General features: G+C 36.2%; 1 protein-coding gene across 12 annotated transcripts in view; it reads left to right on the top strand.

Annotated features, from left to right (window-relative positions):
- Positions 1–16,512, top strand: part of DTNA (dystrobrevin alpha) — a 176,958-nt gene that overhangs the window by 53,049 nt on the left and 107,397 nt on the right. For all 12 annotated transcript variants that reach the window (XR_015695651.1, XR_015695650.1, XM_087707097.1 and 9 more), the window contains exons 2-3: positions 7,298–7,365; positions 10,738–10,818. Coding sequence is in view for 10 of the 12 variants with exons in the window: in XM_087707097.1 (XP_087563223.1) it covers positions 7,298–7,365; positions 10,738–10,818 (149 nt within the window). In the remaining 2 variants the exon portion in view is untranslated. The remainder of the gene's footprint in view (positions 1–7,297; positions 7,366–10,737; positions 10,819–16,512) is intronic.

The raw sequence follows: 16,512 nt of genomic DNA, 5'->3' as shown, positions 1-16,512 counted from the left end.
ATTGCTATTGTAAAAATAATATTGAATAATAAATAATCTGTCAAATCTTAATTAGATTAAAATTAATATACAATATTCTTTTTTTCTTTTTAAATGCAGGAACAAGGAACTCCAATGTGTTTCATTTTGCCTTCTATCATTTTAATTGCTTTTTCTTTGTTATAATTAGCACAGCATTTTAATATGCAAAGTTTTCTTTTTCCCAGTTTTATTTTATGCACACATGCATGCATGTGCATACAAGCATATAGTAGTTCTAGATTTGTAATTGCTTGATGTAGTTTTGATGGAACAATTGTTGCTCAAGGCCAACTCAGAGCAGAGATACACTCTTAATTTTCCCTGTGTCAAGCACAAATACCAACCCATCCTGGAAGCATAGCCAGAAGTCCTAATTTATTTCTCTTCTACAACTAGCAATGGCCTTTCTTCCTATACCAGTCCTTCAATGCAAATCCCATCCCAATGCTGGTATTAATTTGGAGGTGAAATAGGCACAGTATATAGTAATCTTGGGCAGGGGTGAAATCAACTTACCTTCACTATGGATTCGCAAATGTGATCATGCACGAGCAAATCGGTAGCATTTTTACTATCAGTTCGCGTGAACTGGTCCGAACCGGTAGCATTTCACCCCTGCTCTTGGGCATACAGAGTCAGTAGCCGAACCCTGGACTTTGAGCTTCTTCCACAGTGGACCACAACCTGAGCAAGAGGTATTAGTAGTTGAACTGTGCTTTTCTCACTGAACGTGGTCATAAAAGAAGCTATAATTAGTTCAGAAGAGCCATGCAACTTAGGAGGCCACTAAAAATCCTTCATCCCATACATAACAACTCTCTTGATCTGGTTTCTGAATTTGTGATTGAAGGTTCTAAATAGACTCAGCTTGCTCATATCTCTTTCAAGGTCCTTCAAGGCAAAGTTGGTCAAGAAAAAAAACCCCAATGATTCCAGGAATGTTATTTATTGTTGAAGGGTATATTAACAGAATCTTTAAAGTCTGTTCCAAATTTTCCCTGCCTCCTTTTAAATGATAATAAGATAAAGGTAGGGCTATCTTGAGTCAATATCATTTTCTATTTTCTGGCAACTAAGAAACCTCTCCCGCATTCCTCTCAAGGCCAAAGCTAAATTCTTCTACACATTTTTCTTAGGTACCCAATAGCAATACAGTCAGGAAGGGATTATCACACTCCATCATTCTTATTTTCAGATTTGAGCTTAATTCCCCTGATTGCTAAAAACAAGAAAATATTTTAGGAATCCTATTTATATCCTACTTAATAGCTTTTGGTCCTAAAGCAAGGTATAACACTGTCCATTGTTCACTAACCTGATGTCCACCATATATTCCATGAATTATCGTCTGAGCAGCATAGCTATTGGCCTTGTTTTCTGGGAATAATGAAAGTTGAAGTCTAGTACATCTAGATGAGGTGAAGTTAGCAGAATACTATTTACTTCAGGATCTGGAGTGGTAGACTACACTTAATGAACTGAAAACCAGAAGCAAATTAGCAACCTGCAATAATTCATCTCAGGCAGTCCAAGGAAATTAACAATGGTGGCACTATTAGAACAGATTGTTTTCCTTAATATTTTAATATCTGTTCCATAGTACAAACTACAAAGCAAGATTCAGGAGGTACAGAAAATCAGATACTGAGATACCAGTACTCAATGGTTCCATGTTGCACTGGTTAATACATCCAGAGAGTTAAGTTCATGAAAAACCTATTATCAAGAATGAAACAGAAGCAAGAAAAAGTGTAATTGAATGTTGATGTAGCATTGGTCTTCAGTTAACTGAAAACCTTTATGATCCTGCCTCCAGAGTTTATACCTAGAGCCAGAACGTAGTTTTTCAGAGATAAATTGGGTAATCGGAAGAGCTGTTTAGAAATTGGGAGTTATTCTCAAAAAAGCTTAGCTTTTCCCCAAGAAGCCTTTTCTTTTGATGAAATACCCCAGCGGTCACTCTAAATCATCATGGATGTGTAGATTTATGAGCTCTGTAGGGCTTCAGCCTTTGAGTTAGCTAATAGCATCCTGGTGCAGCCAAAGAGGCATTGATGATACTGAGTGATTTGGGTTTAAGGCATCTTTTTCAGATGAAAACTTTTTAAAATCTGCACGAAATGCTCATCTTTTGAGCTAACAAAATCTTACAAGAAAAGGTCTGTGTTTTGATTTCCACACAACCCCTGCCTGAGCATGCAAATGTTGTGAATAATCTCAGACATGTGTCAAGAACTTGGCCCACCATTAGTTGGGGGGGGGAGAGAATCAATATTTGGATTAAGCCCTTAAAATGCAAAGTGGAAATTTAGAAAACCTTTTTGCTAAGTAGACATGCTGTGTCCATCTTGGTAACGTTACCCAGCTACATGTATTGTCCTCAAGAAAAATGAATGGATGTAGGAGAAAGAATGGAACAGTCTTGTTCAATCTTCACTGCCACTAGAAAACAAAAGTTTTAAAAAGATATTTCAACAAGTCTCACAAGGACCTATATCTCTAAATGCATCTCAGGGAACATTATGCTTGGCATTTCTTACCCAAATGAAGGGAGATTGATCTTGACACTTTACTTTTGAAATACAGAGAAAGGGCATAAGTTACACGACATAAAACATCATAAAAGCTGAATTGCACAATATTAACAATTTCAAAATAATGAATAATGGCATATTGTTTCTCAGAAAGGTTTACATGGGTTTTCATGTTTCCATGCTTGCTTTTTAAAATATTTAGAAATGAAAACATAGCTTGCCTCTGTAATAAAAAAAATAGCAATGTATTTTTGCATATTAAAGTGACTGCTTCTGCGGGTTCTCTTTGTAGCTGTACCACCCCTTCCACCAAAATTCAGCAAGCTGTAAGGTGACAATATCATCTAAGGTAATATGGTGTAGTAATTCATGCTCTAGGCAGGATCAGGAGAACATCTTGAAATTCGTCCTCAACCATGGAAACTTACTGAGTAACTTTAGGCCAGTAATTTGTTGGTTTGTTTTTTAACAGTTGGGCTTATCTAGCAGTTCTATTTATCTCTCTCTCAATCTAACTGCCTGAGTTTGCTACTTGAGGGAATGATACATGGCATTTACTTCTTCAGATAATTTACATTATTGTTTCAATTCTCAGAAGAAACTATTAAATACCTATAAGGGATGATAACAGTAACTCTATTAACAAACTGTTTCACTTCAAAATATACCTCTCAGCCTCTTCTAGAGTGATTCTGGAAATACCCCTTTGTGGGGAAGGTTGTTGAGAAGGTGGTGGCCTTTCAGCTCCAGCGGTCCTTGGAGGAAGCTAGCTATCTTGACCCATTCCAGTCTGGCTTCAGGCCTGGCTACAGCACAGAAACCGCTTTGGTCGCATTGACCGATGACCTCTGGAGAGCCAGGGACGGAGGCTACGCCTCCATCCTGGTTCTCCTTGACCTCTCAGCGGCTTTCGATACCATCGACCATGGTATGCCCTTCTGCGACAACTGCGGGAGGTGGGGGTGGGAGGCACTGTTTTGCGGTGGTTCTCCTCTTACCTCTCGGACAGGTCGCAGTCGGTGTTAGTTGGAGGGCAGAGATCGACCCCTAGGCCCCTAACATATGGGGTGCCGCAGGGTTCGGTCCTGTCCCCCCTACTTTTCAACATCTACATGAAACCGCTGGGCGAGATCATTCGGCGGCACGGGATAAAATACCACCAGTATGCGGATGATACCCAGTTGTATCTGTCCGCCCCGTGCCAACTCAATGAAGCGGTGGAAGTGATGAACCAGGGACTTGAAGCTGTTAGTGACTGGATGAGGGCTAACAAACTCGTGCTCAACCCAGATAAGACCGAGTGGCTGTTGTGTTTCCCTCCCACCAATTTGGCTAATATCCCATCTCTCAGGCTGGGGGGTCAAATACTACGCCCCTCAGACAGGGTCCGCAACTTGGGAGTCCTCCTGGACCCACAGCTGACTTTCGAACATCACTTGTCAGCTGTGACCAGGGGGGCATTTGCCCAGGTTCGCCTGGTCCACCAGTTGCGCCCCTACCTGAACCGGGAGGCTCTCACAACAGTCACTCGTGCCCTTGTGACCTCTAGGCTGGAATACTGCAATGTGCTCTACATGGGGCTGCCCTTGAAGAGTATTCGGCGACTTCAGCTAGTCCAGAATGCGGCCGCGCGAGCGATTGTGGGTGCACCTCGTTTCACCCACATAACACCTATCCTCCGCGAGCTGCACTGGCTACCTGTCGATCTCCGGGTACGCTTCAAGGTGCTACTTGCCACCCATAAAGCCCTCCATGGTAGTGGATCTGGATACTTGAAAGACCGCCTACTGCCAATTACCTCCACACGACCTATTAGATCTCACCGGTTAGGCCTCCTCCGAGTCCCATCTGCCGGTCAATGTCGACTGGCAACTACGCGGAGGAGAGCCTTCTCGGTGGCAGCTCCGACCCTGTGGAACGATCTCCCCATGGAAATTCGTACCCTCACCACCCTCCAGACCTTCCGCACAGCCCTCAGAACCTGACTATCCCGTCAGGCCTGGGGTTAAGACTACAACCCGCCCGAATAGTATGAATGTTGTGTTTTAATTATGTATTTGTCTTATATGTTAAAAGTTTGTCTCCCCCCCCCTTTTAAGTTGTAAGCCGCCCTGAGTCCCCCCAGGGAAAAGGGCGGCATATAAATAAACTTTAAATCTAAATAAATCTAAATACTGATACAACTGCTTAGTTGCTTTAAAACAAGGTTCATTTGTATTGAATTTGTATCACATTGGAAACATGTTTAGTTTAACTTTAAGGATGGAACCAGTATAACCTGCCTTCTTGTGTGAAGTACTTTTACTGGAAATTATCTTGGCAGTGCTGATAGATGACCTTCTTGATTGTGATGTCCTTTCATGATTTTTAATGTATTATAAATGAAAGAACAACTTTCATCTCTTTCTAATCTGCTGTACTGTTCCTTCCTAAATACAACCCAATATAAGATTTTCAGAGTCTTCATATTTATTATTTTTATAGTGGATGATTCAAATCTTATTCCCATTTCATGGGCTGTTATAGTAGGAGCCATAAAGATTGCCATACTGCATAGCTAGTTTAAAGCAGGTTGACATAAACTTTGTGTTATCACAATAATTCATTGCATGTGTGTGTGTGTGTGTGTGTGTGTGTGTGTGTGTGTGTTTTATTTGTGCTGATAAATAAATAAAGGGAGACTAGTATAGATCTATTTCAAGCTATTTAGCTCTCATCAGCTAGCCATACCCTTACTGGGATTCGAACCTGGGCTATATTACATATTAGACAGACGTCTTAGCCATTAAGCCACAGGCTCTGATCCGTTATCAGCTGAGCCAGGGAGAAAGGTATATATTTAAAGTCACAACCCCTGGTATGCCCCAATTATGGGAGGAAGCTAACTGCTTCCATTCTCTGTCAATCGGCTAATCACAAGAGTCCATCATGACAGAAACCCAATATTTTTACTGTTGCCTTTGTTACATTTGTGTATTAATATATATATATATATATATATATATATATATATATATATATATATATATATATATATATATATATATATATATATATATATATATATATATATATATATATATATATATATATATATATATATATATTAAGTACAAGCCTATTTTGGAAGACTGATCTGTAGGTAATCTAGCTATTTTGAAGGAATATAATTGATATCCCATATCACCAAATCCTTAAATTGTTGGTTTACTTTGTTAATTATTCTGACCATGACATTATACTTACAATTGCCAGAACTTAAAAAAATAAAAAATAAAAATTGACTAAATTGACTAAGCATGTGGATTACTATATATTTCCTTTAGATACTTGGAATATTACAGAGAAACTTGTGTAGTATATTCACTGAATATTTCACTGTTTCACAACAGCTGAAGAAGACAGAAGCCAAAATAAATATGTTTCTGTTGTATTAATCACTCTTGGATACATGGATGAAGGGGGTGGTTGTATAAATAAACACATATTATTGTAGACTCATAATGTATTATATTGTCCAAATCTATTGCTTCAAAAAAAAAACATGATTTCCAGATCTCTAGTATAATATCATTTTATCTGATGTTAAAATCAGTTTTAGCCTTGAAAAATGGGCCAGCTTTTCTCTGCTCTTGCTGGTCACCTTTAAAATTGTTTTTAATCCTACTAGAGGAGAAAAGGTTAATATATAGCAATTTGTATATTATTATAAATATATATTAATAGACTCTGGGGGAAGTTTAAATCAGAAAAATAATATGGGCCAACAGTTAAAATATTTCTTACACAATAAGTCCCCAACAGGAGCAATAAAGTAAAATAAACATAATTTGATTACGGATCAAATTATAACATTTAATTTGTTTCATTATTTATAGTGAAATAAAAAGAAAAAATCTGTTTTATCAACAGAAATAACAGTTGCCATCATCAATAGAGTTTAATCAAATAAGTATTTTTTAAAAATCCCTTCTCCTCCGCCTCCTCCTTCTTGCAGGACAAAAATTGAACACACAGTTCACACGATATAAACTAGCAGCTCTTTTTTTCCTGCCACACTCGACATACTTCATCTATGTGTAGAACAGACAGATGCTACTAGCACTTTTCAAGAAGTCTTATGAAAGAACACAGAACAATTTTCTGATATTATCCAAGAATTGGTGTTAATTGTATAGCTGAAAAAACCAGCTGGTAGATAAATGTTGATTGATAAAAGAAATGCAGGAAGGGAATCAGATTGAAATTGGTAATCTGAAGTTTATAATCCATTATGGGAAGGTATGGATTTTTCCTCCATAAGACACTCTAAATTAAACTAAACTGAAATTAAACTGAATTGAAATTAAACTGAAGTTGAGATATGTTCTTCTTTTTGTTTCCCAATGGTGAACACATTTCAATATAATTTTGTCTAAAAGTTTCAAAGGGTGTTAAACATTATGATTAGATGCAAAGTCAGCCAGTTATTTAGACTGGCTCACATTTCCAGACTATATTAACATCCATAATAACACTTTTACTTGGTGCCATATATATTTATTTTGTATTGTTTTAATAATTTTAATTGTTTTTATGTTTTATGTTGTATGCTCTCTAGTCATTTGTTGAGATGGGATGCTATAGAAATCAAATAAATATTGAATATAGAATTGGAAAAACAGTGCACTGGAACTTTTCATATATTTATGTCCTTAGTTTGCAAATGGTTCTGAAGATATGCTTAATATTTTTTTGCTTAGAATGATTGAAGATTGTGGGAAAAGAGGCGCTACCATGGCAGAAAGGAGGCAGCTGTTTGCAGAAATGAGTAAGTGCTATGGCATGTTATATTTTGTTCTGTTGGCTTTCCGACAGATGTTAGATTTCATGCAAAAGACCAACAAGATAAAAAAATACCTGTGGTAAATATTACATGGATTTTTGCCCTGGGCTATAGGCAGTTTGTTCTACAATGTAAGAATTTCTACACAAAACAGGACCAAGAAACTATATTTAATTGACAAAATGATGCTTTTTAATCATTTCAATGCAGACATAGGGTTAAATATCTCTAGTATTCTTTCTTTGGGAGAAAACACATGTGAACAGTCAAAACCATTGTTTCTCACCAATAACCATACTGAATCTCAAATATATTTTCTCACTGTAATTCCATTTTCTTCAATGGATGTGGACCCAATTTGTTGGGACTGCATTTTCCCCAACGCTTAGCAACCAAAGGCAAGGGCTGTTCTAATTCTGTATAATCTCATGTGTATCTTGTTTGATGTAATCTATGTTATTTGTTCTGGATTGTTCAATCCCAAGCAACGCACTGATGTTTTTCTGGGTTTCTTAAATTACACTTTTAGTTTCTTAATTTTGAAAATGTTTAAAAGTTTGCCAGAATACAAATGTTGTTTGGCATTTTATTTTGTAGGTAGAATTGAAACAGTATGACATTGACATTAATATTAAAACTGTGCGATGCTTCAGGCTGAAAAGCAACAAAAGGTTTTTGAACTATAAGGAATCATACATGTAGCAGCTCTCTGCAGTTCTTAACCTGAATGTGTCTTTTCCTGGAATCGTGTGGTGCTATTGAAGGACATCTATGCAATACCAGACGAAATATGCAAACAAATGCCACGCACTCCAAAATCCAAAGGATCTTTTTGCCTTCAAATTCAGTGTGCTGTGCACCCTAATTATGATACTTTAACTTCAGTTGAGTTGGATCCTTCACAATGCACCTGGTCAGCAAACTAAAGCCATCTAAGCATTTTAGACTTCTGCTCTTATCAACCACAAGCAAAGTCCAAATAAAATAGTATTATAATACAGTATATAAAACATACCTATATATAGAAAGATCCAAAGGTATGTCACTTTTTTTACAGATGCACTTCAATTACATCTTAGTATTTATCAATATGATGGATTGCGCCTTCAAACAAGCTCTGTATTACTATTACTCAGTCCCATTGTTAACAACCCAATTAATACTTGTGGAATTATTATTATGGAAGTCCATCAAAAAACTCAATTCTTTAAAAAAATAAATGTATTATCTTTGACAAGATATTAACTAGAACTGTACTAAAACAAAATTTAAAACATTCCAGAAATATTTTAAAAAGCAAAAAGCAAACTTAGTAATATTCAATCATTAACATGACATTAAAAAAACGGGGAAAAAAACCTGGGCTTCACTGAAATGGTTTTTGTGTGTTTGACAACATGACCAGTGATTAAAGTAAATTCCCAGGATGAAACACTGAATAGTTCAGGACAATCTTTGCCAGCCACAGATTGCACTGAAGCAGTTAGTTGATAAAAGGAACTTGTCTAGAGAATTTGGCAGATGAAAGAGAAAAAATAAGTAAAAGTTTTGTCAGTGGCAATGAAGAGTGGGGAAAAAACCTGTTTTCCGCCCTCCCAATATAGAAATTAAATAAAGACCATCAACATTCCTTCTCTGTGTTCTAGTTATAATACCACAACAGAATTATTTTTTTACTATAAAAATTATATTTGCTGTCAGAGTCTTTGATGGATGTCTTGATTTTATATGTTATCACATTCAGAACTTTCAGAATAACCTCGTGATTTCCTTGGAGATCTGTAACTTAATATATCTTAAGATATTTACCTTATTTAAAGTATTGACCAATAAAAATCATAAATTTATTCTTGCATTTAGCATTCTAAAATTGTTTATATTTCCATGAAGGCACATTTTGAGGACTTCTTGCTTTGTCAGATCACCCCAATAATATAAATAGAAATTTCTTCATGTTATATGACAAACCACCACAACAAAAAAGGTTCAGTCTTTCTAAATTGGAATTACTTTAGGAATTACTTCTCCAACTGGTGTCTTAGAGACTTAGACCAATCCTCATCTTTTCAATAAAATCTTCTTGCTGACGGGCTAAGTGATGAAACGCTCTCATTTTGCTAATTAAATTTCATTATTTTATCATAACCAAAACATATTTCTTTTATGTTCTGAAAACAGTAAACAGTATCTTTGAATCATAAGACTGTTTGATTTTACCTTGGAGAATTATCTTAGCCTAGTTATAATAAAAAACAGATTTGTGCTTGCAGCGTAGAGCACTGTTCCCACCCACCCCCTCTGCCTTTTTCTCAGAGATTCCCAGATTAAGATCACCTCTGCTCCAATGTTACAAATAGACTGGATGAATTAGAACATAGTAACATAGTGCTCTTGCAATCTGTGTTCTCCAATGAATGTCATAAACAAATTTAGCCAAAGACCGTAAGTAGGTCATATCTTTTTTAAAGATAACGTATTAGCTTCAGTCAAGCAAAGATACTGAGTCACACTTAATGCTAACATATACAACTGACTGCTTTTCTAGCTTGGTTTACATAAATCAGGAAAGGGCCATTCACTGTTAACAGCAGAAGCCTTTTTTTGATAACTCCCAAAATATTTATCAAATTCTTTGGGAGAGTGAACCACAAAATTATGACAATATGATTTCCTGCTAATACTAGGAAGAGAATTAAAGGAATAGGTGTGTTCATTCTCTGTGCCCATTACTGATAAAAAATAACTTTCCAAGTACCTAGAAACAAAAAAAAAAAGTCTTCCAAAGCCTGGCACTTGGGTAATGGTGTCACATCCCTGTCTTAGCTCATGGTTGCTAAAAATTAATAACAGTTGCCCTTGGTTGCAGAAAGATAATTTTCCCCTGTCATAATCAATAGATTAAACTTTCACTGAAATGTTTGTGTGTGTTTATTAAACTCAGCTTGCCATGCTGTGTCCGCCTTCATGAGGACCATGGCAATCAATCAATCAATCAAATAAAACCCTGTAGGAAATGTCTATGAAGTCACCAGCAGTTCAGTTCAAAAAAGCTTTTTATGTGAACTAAACTGTTAATTTGAAGAACTTTTCCTGTATAGAACTCAGCTGTTCGGTATTTGTTTATATTGTTTGCTTGTGGTTTGATCATATTGGGAGTTGGGCAACATATTTATTTAATAAAACTACATTGGCTTTCAATGTGATAAATTAAAACTTCCCCTTTGGTAAAACCTTTTACCCAAGATTAACTGTGTAAAAGGTACTAAAATATCCTAGAGAAACCTTTTGTGAGTATTGTTGAGTGAGATTTAGGCACAGAACACATATATCTTAGCACATATATTTTTCCATAATTAGGGGCTCAAGATCTGGATCGTATCCGTTTGTCCACCTACCGAACCGCATGTAAGCTTAGATTTGTGCAGAAAAAATGCAACTGTAAGTATATCACTGATTAATTTGTATTACCTTCACTAGTCTACTACTGTGAAATTGTGCATGTTGTATATCTGTTAGGAATTAATTTTAATAAACATTCAGAAAGTGCAGATAATAACAGCTAACTCTTCAGAAGAACAAAGTAATTCACAACTCTTTATATGTGCATCAAAACATCTAAACCTACATGTTTGGATGCAGATATTAAGAGCATAGAAATTTTAAACTGCTGAAGTAAAATTCTAAGGGAAACTATAGCAAACAGCTTTCCTCTCACAATTTTGCTGTTTAATACTATTGTTTGTTTATTTTATTGGGTATTATCTTTTACACCTTGGTGTAACTTAACTTTTAAACACCTGCAGTAATATCATATTAATTTTTGCCTTTAAAAATTTCACTGTTGGAATGGTAAACAAATTAGCATGTTTTTACTTATAAAGAATGAATTATATAAGCTGTTCCTGGGAATGTGATATGCTTTCAAATGTTCAGCACTATACAAATATTTGACAACATCTATTAGCATTTTCCATGCTATAGGAATCAAATACTGTAGCATTCAATAGCATTTCAAAGATATATATGGGATTTTATGTGGGAAGCAGAAGTTCTTTCTGCTTCCCAGGTGGGTCCCTCATTGTTTACTATTACTCTGTAGAAATTTGGATTCAATGATTATTTTTCTGACTGAGTCACTAAATAAGAGATATGCAGCTTTCATAGTTTAATGTGTATTTAAAAACAGAAGAAATGAAGCCTTTTCTGTTCACGAGAACTAATACATGTAGAATCTGTTCAGTGTCTCTCCATTTGTGTTGGTAGAATGTCATATATTGGTTTTCACCAAGCATGGGCAATTTGTGTTGCATGCAATCCTTAGTTATAAGTTTTTTTTTTTTTTGTTTTTTTTTATTTTTTTTTTTTTTAATGTATATTTTATTATGTTTTCATTCTATACAATCACATATTCACTGTGCTTGATCAGGGCATATAACATTGAATAATAAACACGGCCCTCATTTATATAGAAAATGCCCTCTACAATACAAACCCAGTATACCACCTTGGCCTGCCATACACCCTCTTTCAACCCCCTCCAACTTTCATTCTTCCTTCTCACACACCCCTCTACGCCTACTTCCCCTCCCCTTCTTTCTAACCCTATCACTCCCTCTCCATTCCCTCCCTCCCTTCTCCTCCTCCTCTCTCTCACCCTCTCCACCCTCCTTCTTCTTTCACTCGACTCTTTCCTTCGGTAACTATTACCTTCCAGTATATTCGGTTTGTACTATTTTCGCACTAACATTGAAAAGCCACAGTATACAAATACAATCATGGAATTTAACACATATTGTATTTCCCCCCTCCCCCCTCCCCCTAAATCCCCACCTCCCTTCCCTCCCCCCGACTTCCCAAAGACCATACGTGGTATAATTTTTGAACAATCACAGTCTCAAATATCTCTACATTGAACTCAGCTTCTTACTGTTACCCAAATTTTAAACAATTTAAGTTATTACCGATACTAAGCATAAGCTATCTGGAGTTTTTTAGTCCCATATTTACTTTTTATGTAATCAATCCACTTTTTCCAGTCTCTTTTGTATCTCTCGTTTGAATGTTCTTTGAGATATGCTGAGATTTTGGCCATTTCGGCAAAGTTCATAACTTTCAAAGTCCATTCTTGAATTGTGGGTAAATCTTTCTTCTTCCAATACTGCGCCACCAAGAGTCTTGCTGCCGTTATTAAATACAGGATCAAATTAGTCTCTGCTACTGTAAAATCAATGCATATACCCAGTAAAAACAGCTGGGGGGTAAATTTTATCCTTCTTTTAAAGATGTTTTGCAGGATCCACCATATTTTTATCCAAAATGCCTTAACATTACGACATGTCCACCATATATGAAAATATGTAGCATCACAAGAACCACATCTCCAACATTTAGGTTGAACATTTGGATACATAGAGGCAAGCTTTTTAGGATCTAGGTGCCATCTATAAAACATCTTATAAAAATTTTCTCTCAAGTTTTGTGCTTGTGTAAATTTCACATTCCTTACCCAGATTCTTTCCCATGTTTCAAGCATTATTGGTTCCTCGACATTCTGAGCCCATTTTATCATACAATCCTTAATCAGTTCCGTTTCAGAATCCATCTGTACTAATACATTATATATCCTCTTTATATGCATTGAGCTTTGATCTTTTATTTGTTTAAACAAATTATCCTCAACTTTTACAAAGCCAGTTTTTTGATCTGTTTTCCACCTAGCTTGTAGTTGACCATACTGAAACCACGTTTGAACTACCTTCTCTTCTTTAAGTACCTCTAAAGATTTTAGTTCCATCACCCCTCTTTCTGAGATAAGAAGTTGTCTATAGGTGGTTCTATCGTGTTTTTGTTCTACATTCATATTTTCAATTGCATGTCTAGGAATTGCCCACATGGGCACTTTATCATTTAGTTTATGTTGATATTTTTTCCAAACCCGCAATAAAGCATTTCTTAAGATGTGATTTTTAAATTTCTTATCCGTTTTTTTGTTAAATAACAGGTAAGCATGCCAACCATATAACAAATCATATCCCTCGATATTCAAAATTCTGTCATTAGTTAGATGAATCCAATCACTAATTGCAGATAATGCCACTGCGTCATAGTATAATTTTAAGTTAGGTAATTTCAATCCTCCTCTTTCACGTGCATCTTGCATTATTTTCATCTTTACCCTCGGCTTCTTTCCTGCCCACACAAATTTGTTAATACCCTTCTGCCATTCTAAAAGATTCGCATCTCTTTTAAGTATTGGTAACATTTGAAAAAGAAATAAAAATTTTGGTAAAATGTTCATTTTTACTGCCGCTATTCTACCCAGCAAGGACAAATGCAGTTTTTCCCACCTTTTCAACTCCAACTGTGTACTATGCCAAAGTGATTCATAATTATACTTGTATAATTTCCCATTTGAGATTGAGATATTAACTCCAAGATATTTAACTTTTTTAACTACCTCACATCTTAGTGTCGCCCCCAGTTCTTCCTTCTGTTTGATAGTCATATTTATAGCTATTATTTTGGTTTTTCCTAGATTTATTTTAAATCCCGAGACTTGACCATATTGATTGATCGTATTCAATAATACCCTACTAGATTCCTGCGGTTGTTCCAATATTATAACCAGATCATCCGCAAATGCACGAATTTTATATTCTTGCTGTCTAATTTTGATCCCTTTTAGACCGCCCAGGCCCCGTATCTTATTCAACAGTATTTCCAAAGTTATAATAAACAATAATGGGGACAGAGGACAGCCCTGTCTTGTACCTTTTTCAATTTGAAAGGAGTCTGTCAGACTTCCATTGACAATGATCTGGGCTGTTTGCTGCTGATATATTGCACCAATTGACCGTAAAAAGCCATCTCCTATCTGCATTTTTTGCAATGTCTTCAGCAGGAATTGCCAATTAACTCGATCAAAGGCTTTCTCCGCATCCAAAAATATGAATGCGGCCGGGATTTGATTGTTCTTTCCCAGGTATTCTAAAGCGTTGATAATTAATCTAACGTTATCCTTCATCTGTCTGCCCTGTATAAAACCAGTTTGATCGGTATGTATCAGTTGCTGAGTTACCCCCATTAGCCTATTTGCTAATATTTTAGTAAAAATTTTATAATCTACATTAAGTAATGAAATAGGTCTGTAATTTTTTGGTTGGGTGAGGTCTTGATCTTCTTTGGGTATCAACGATATGAACGCAGTCTTCCACGAGGGAGGCACTTTCCCTCCCGATTGAATTTTATTGAATAGTTCTCTGAGGGGTTCTACCATTTCTAACTGTAGATATTTATAATAAACAGCTGTTAAACCATCTGTGCCTGGTGCTTTCCCTAACTTTAATTGTTTAATTGCCTGCAAAATTTCCCCAGAGGTTATAGGTTGGTTCAGCTTATGCCTATGTTCTTCTCTGAGTAGGGGGATTTTCTCTTTATCTAGGTATTTGTCTATATCTCCGTCCTTAATTTTATCCCCTTTATACAACTCTGTAAAAAATTCCCGAAATACCTTTTGAATCTCTTCCTGTTGAAACACTTCCTTCCCTCTGTGACACAATTTGGTTACATTTCGAGCTTTCCTTTTTTTTCTAATCTGATAAGCCAACCACCTACCGGGTTTATTTGCATTGCAGAAAGTATTATGTTTAGCATATAATAAACTAGTAGCTACCTGGTCAGAGATCAGCATATCAAACTGAGATTTTAATATAGCAATTGTTTCCCTAATCTTTGTATCTCCTGGATTCAATGTTAATTCTGACTCTTTCCCTTTAATTTCCTCTTCCAATTCTTTTCGTTTTTGCCCTTGTTTGTATCTATGTATTTTATTTATATTCATTAATACTCCTCTCATATACGCTTTGCTTGCATCCCATACATATTCCAAAGATGTACCCTTGTTCATATTGAAGACAAAATATTCCGATAGCAATTTTTTACAATCATTAACATACTTTTCATATCTAAATAAGTTTTCATTCAACCTCCAGGACCTTCTTGCCTGGGCTACCCTTCCCAATTCCATCCAGACTGGATTATGGTCTGAAAGAACTCTCGCCATAATCTTTGTCTTCTTCACCCTACAAAGTAAATCATTTGTAATTAGTATAAAATCAATCCTTGAAAGAGATTGATGTCTATTGGAAAAAAAGGTAAAGTCATATTCTTCTGCGTGCCTCTCGCGCCAAGCGTCTCGCAATTCAAAGTCGTCCAGCATGTCAAAAAAGGGTTTGGGTAACTTAGCTCGAAATTTGGTGTTCGGGCGAGCTGTCTTCTTATCTCTTTTGGTGTCGATCACGCCATTCCAGTCACCCATTAATATACAAGACTCAAAATCCCACTGTACTAATTTAGCATGGAGATTTCTATAAAATCCATCTTGTTGTTGATTAGGAGCATAAATTCCCAAAAGTAACGTCTTTTTCCCTTCTAAGATTAAATCTAATGCAATATATCTTCCAAAGGGATCTGCTTCAATTAGCTCAGCTTTAATGTCTTTTCTTAAATATACTACTATGCCATTTTTCTTTTCCATGGCTGAGGTCGCAAAATGTTGGCCCAGTTTGGGGTTAAACAAATATTTTTGATCGGTTGATTTGATATGAGTTTCTTGCAAGCAAATTATGTCATTCTTAAACTGTTTAAGATAATGAAATATTTTCTTTCTTTTCTGTGGAGAGTTCAATCCGTTAACATTCCATGTCAAAATCTTAGTTGTCATTTTTGGTTGCCTGAAGCTTTTTTAGAGCCTCCCGCAGGGCCTGTCTCACCTTTGGTTTGGCTCCTCCCACAGCTTCTGAGCTTGTTGCAGTAGCTCCTTGGTCAGTGGCCAATGATTGTTGAGATTGTTGCATAGTAGCTTGTTTATCCGTTTGTCTGGTGGTCTTGCGGTTGGATCTTTTTTCCTTGACTCCTTGCCCTTCCGGAAGAGGGAGATGATACATTTTATCTGATGGTTGTGTGGTTTGCTGTTTATCTTGTTCGTCTCGTGGTTTTTCACCATATCCCGAAGGTTCAGGATATCCCATCTTCAGAATCTTATGATAGAAATCACGAGCTTTCCATACAGAGCTGAGACGATATCTTTGTTTGTCCATTGTAACTATAATACCGAATGGGGCATCCCATCTG

Source organism: Thamnophis sirtalis, unplaced genomic scaffold (genome assembly GCF_051295495.1).
Source record: "Thamnophis sirtalis isolate CommonGarterSnake01/CBP01778 unplaced genomic scaffold, rThaSir2_p1.2 scaffold_2, whole genome shotgun sequence".
NCBI lineage: Eukaryota > Metazoa > Chordata > Lepidosauria > Squamata > Natricidae > Thamnophis > Thamnophis sirtalis.
The sequence above is the reverse complement of the archived record's forward strand: the minus strand, read 5'-3'. Positions and strand labels throughout refer to the sequence as shown.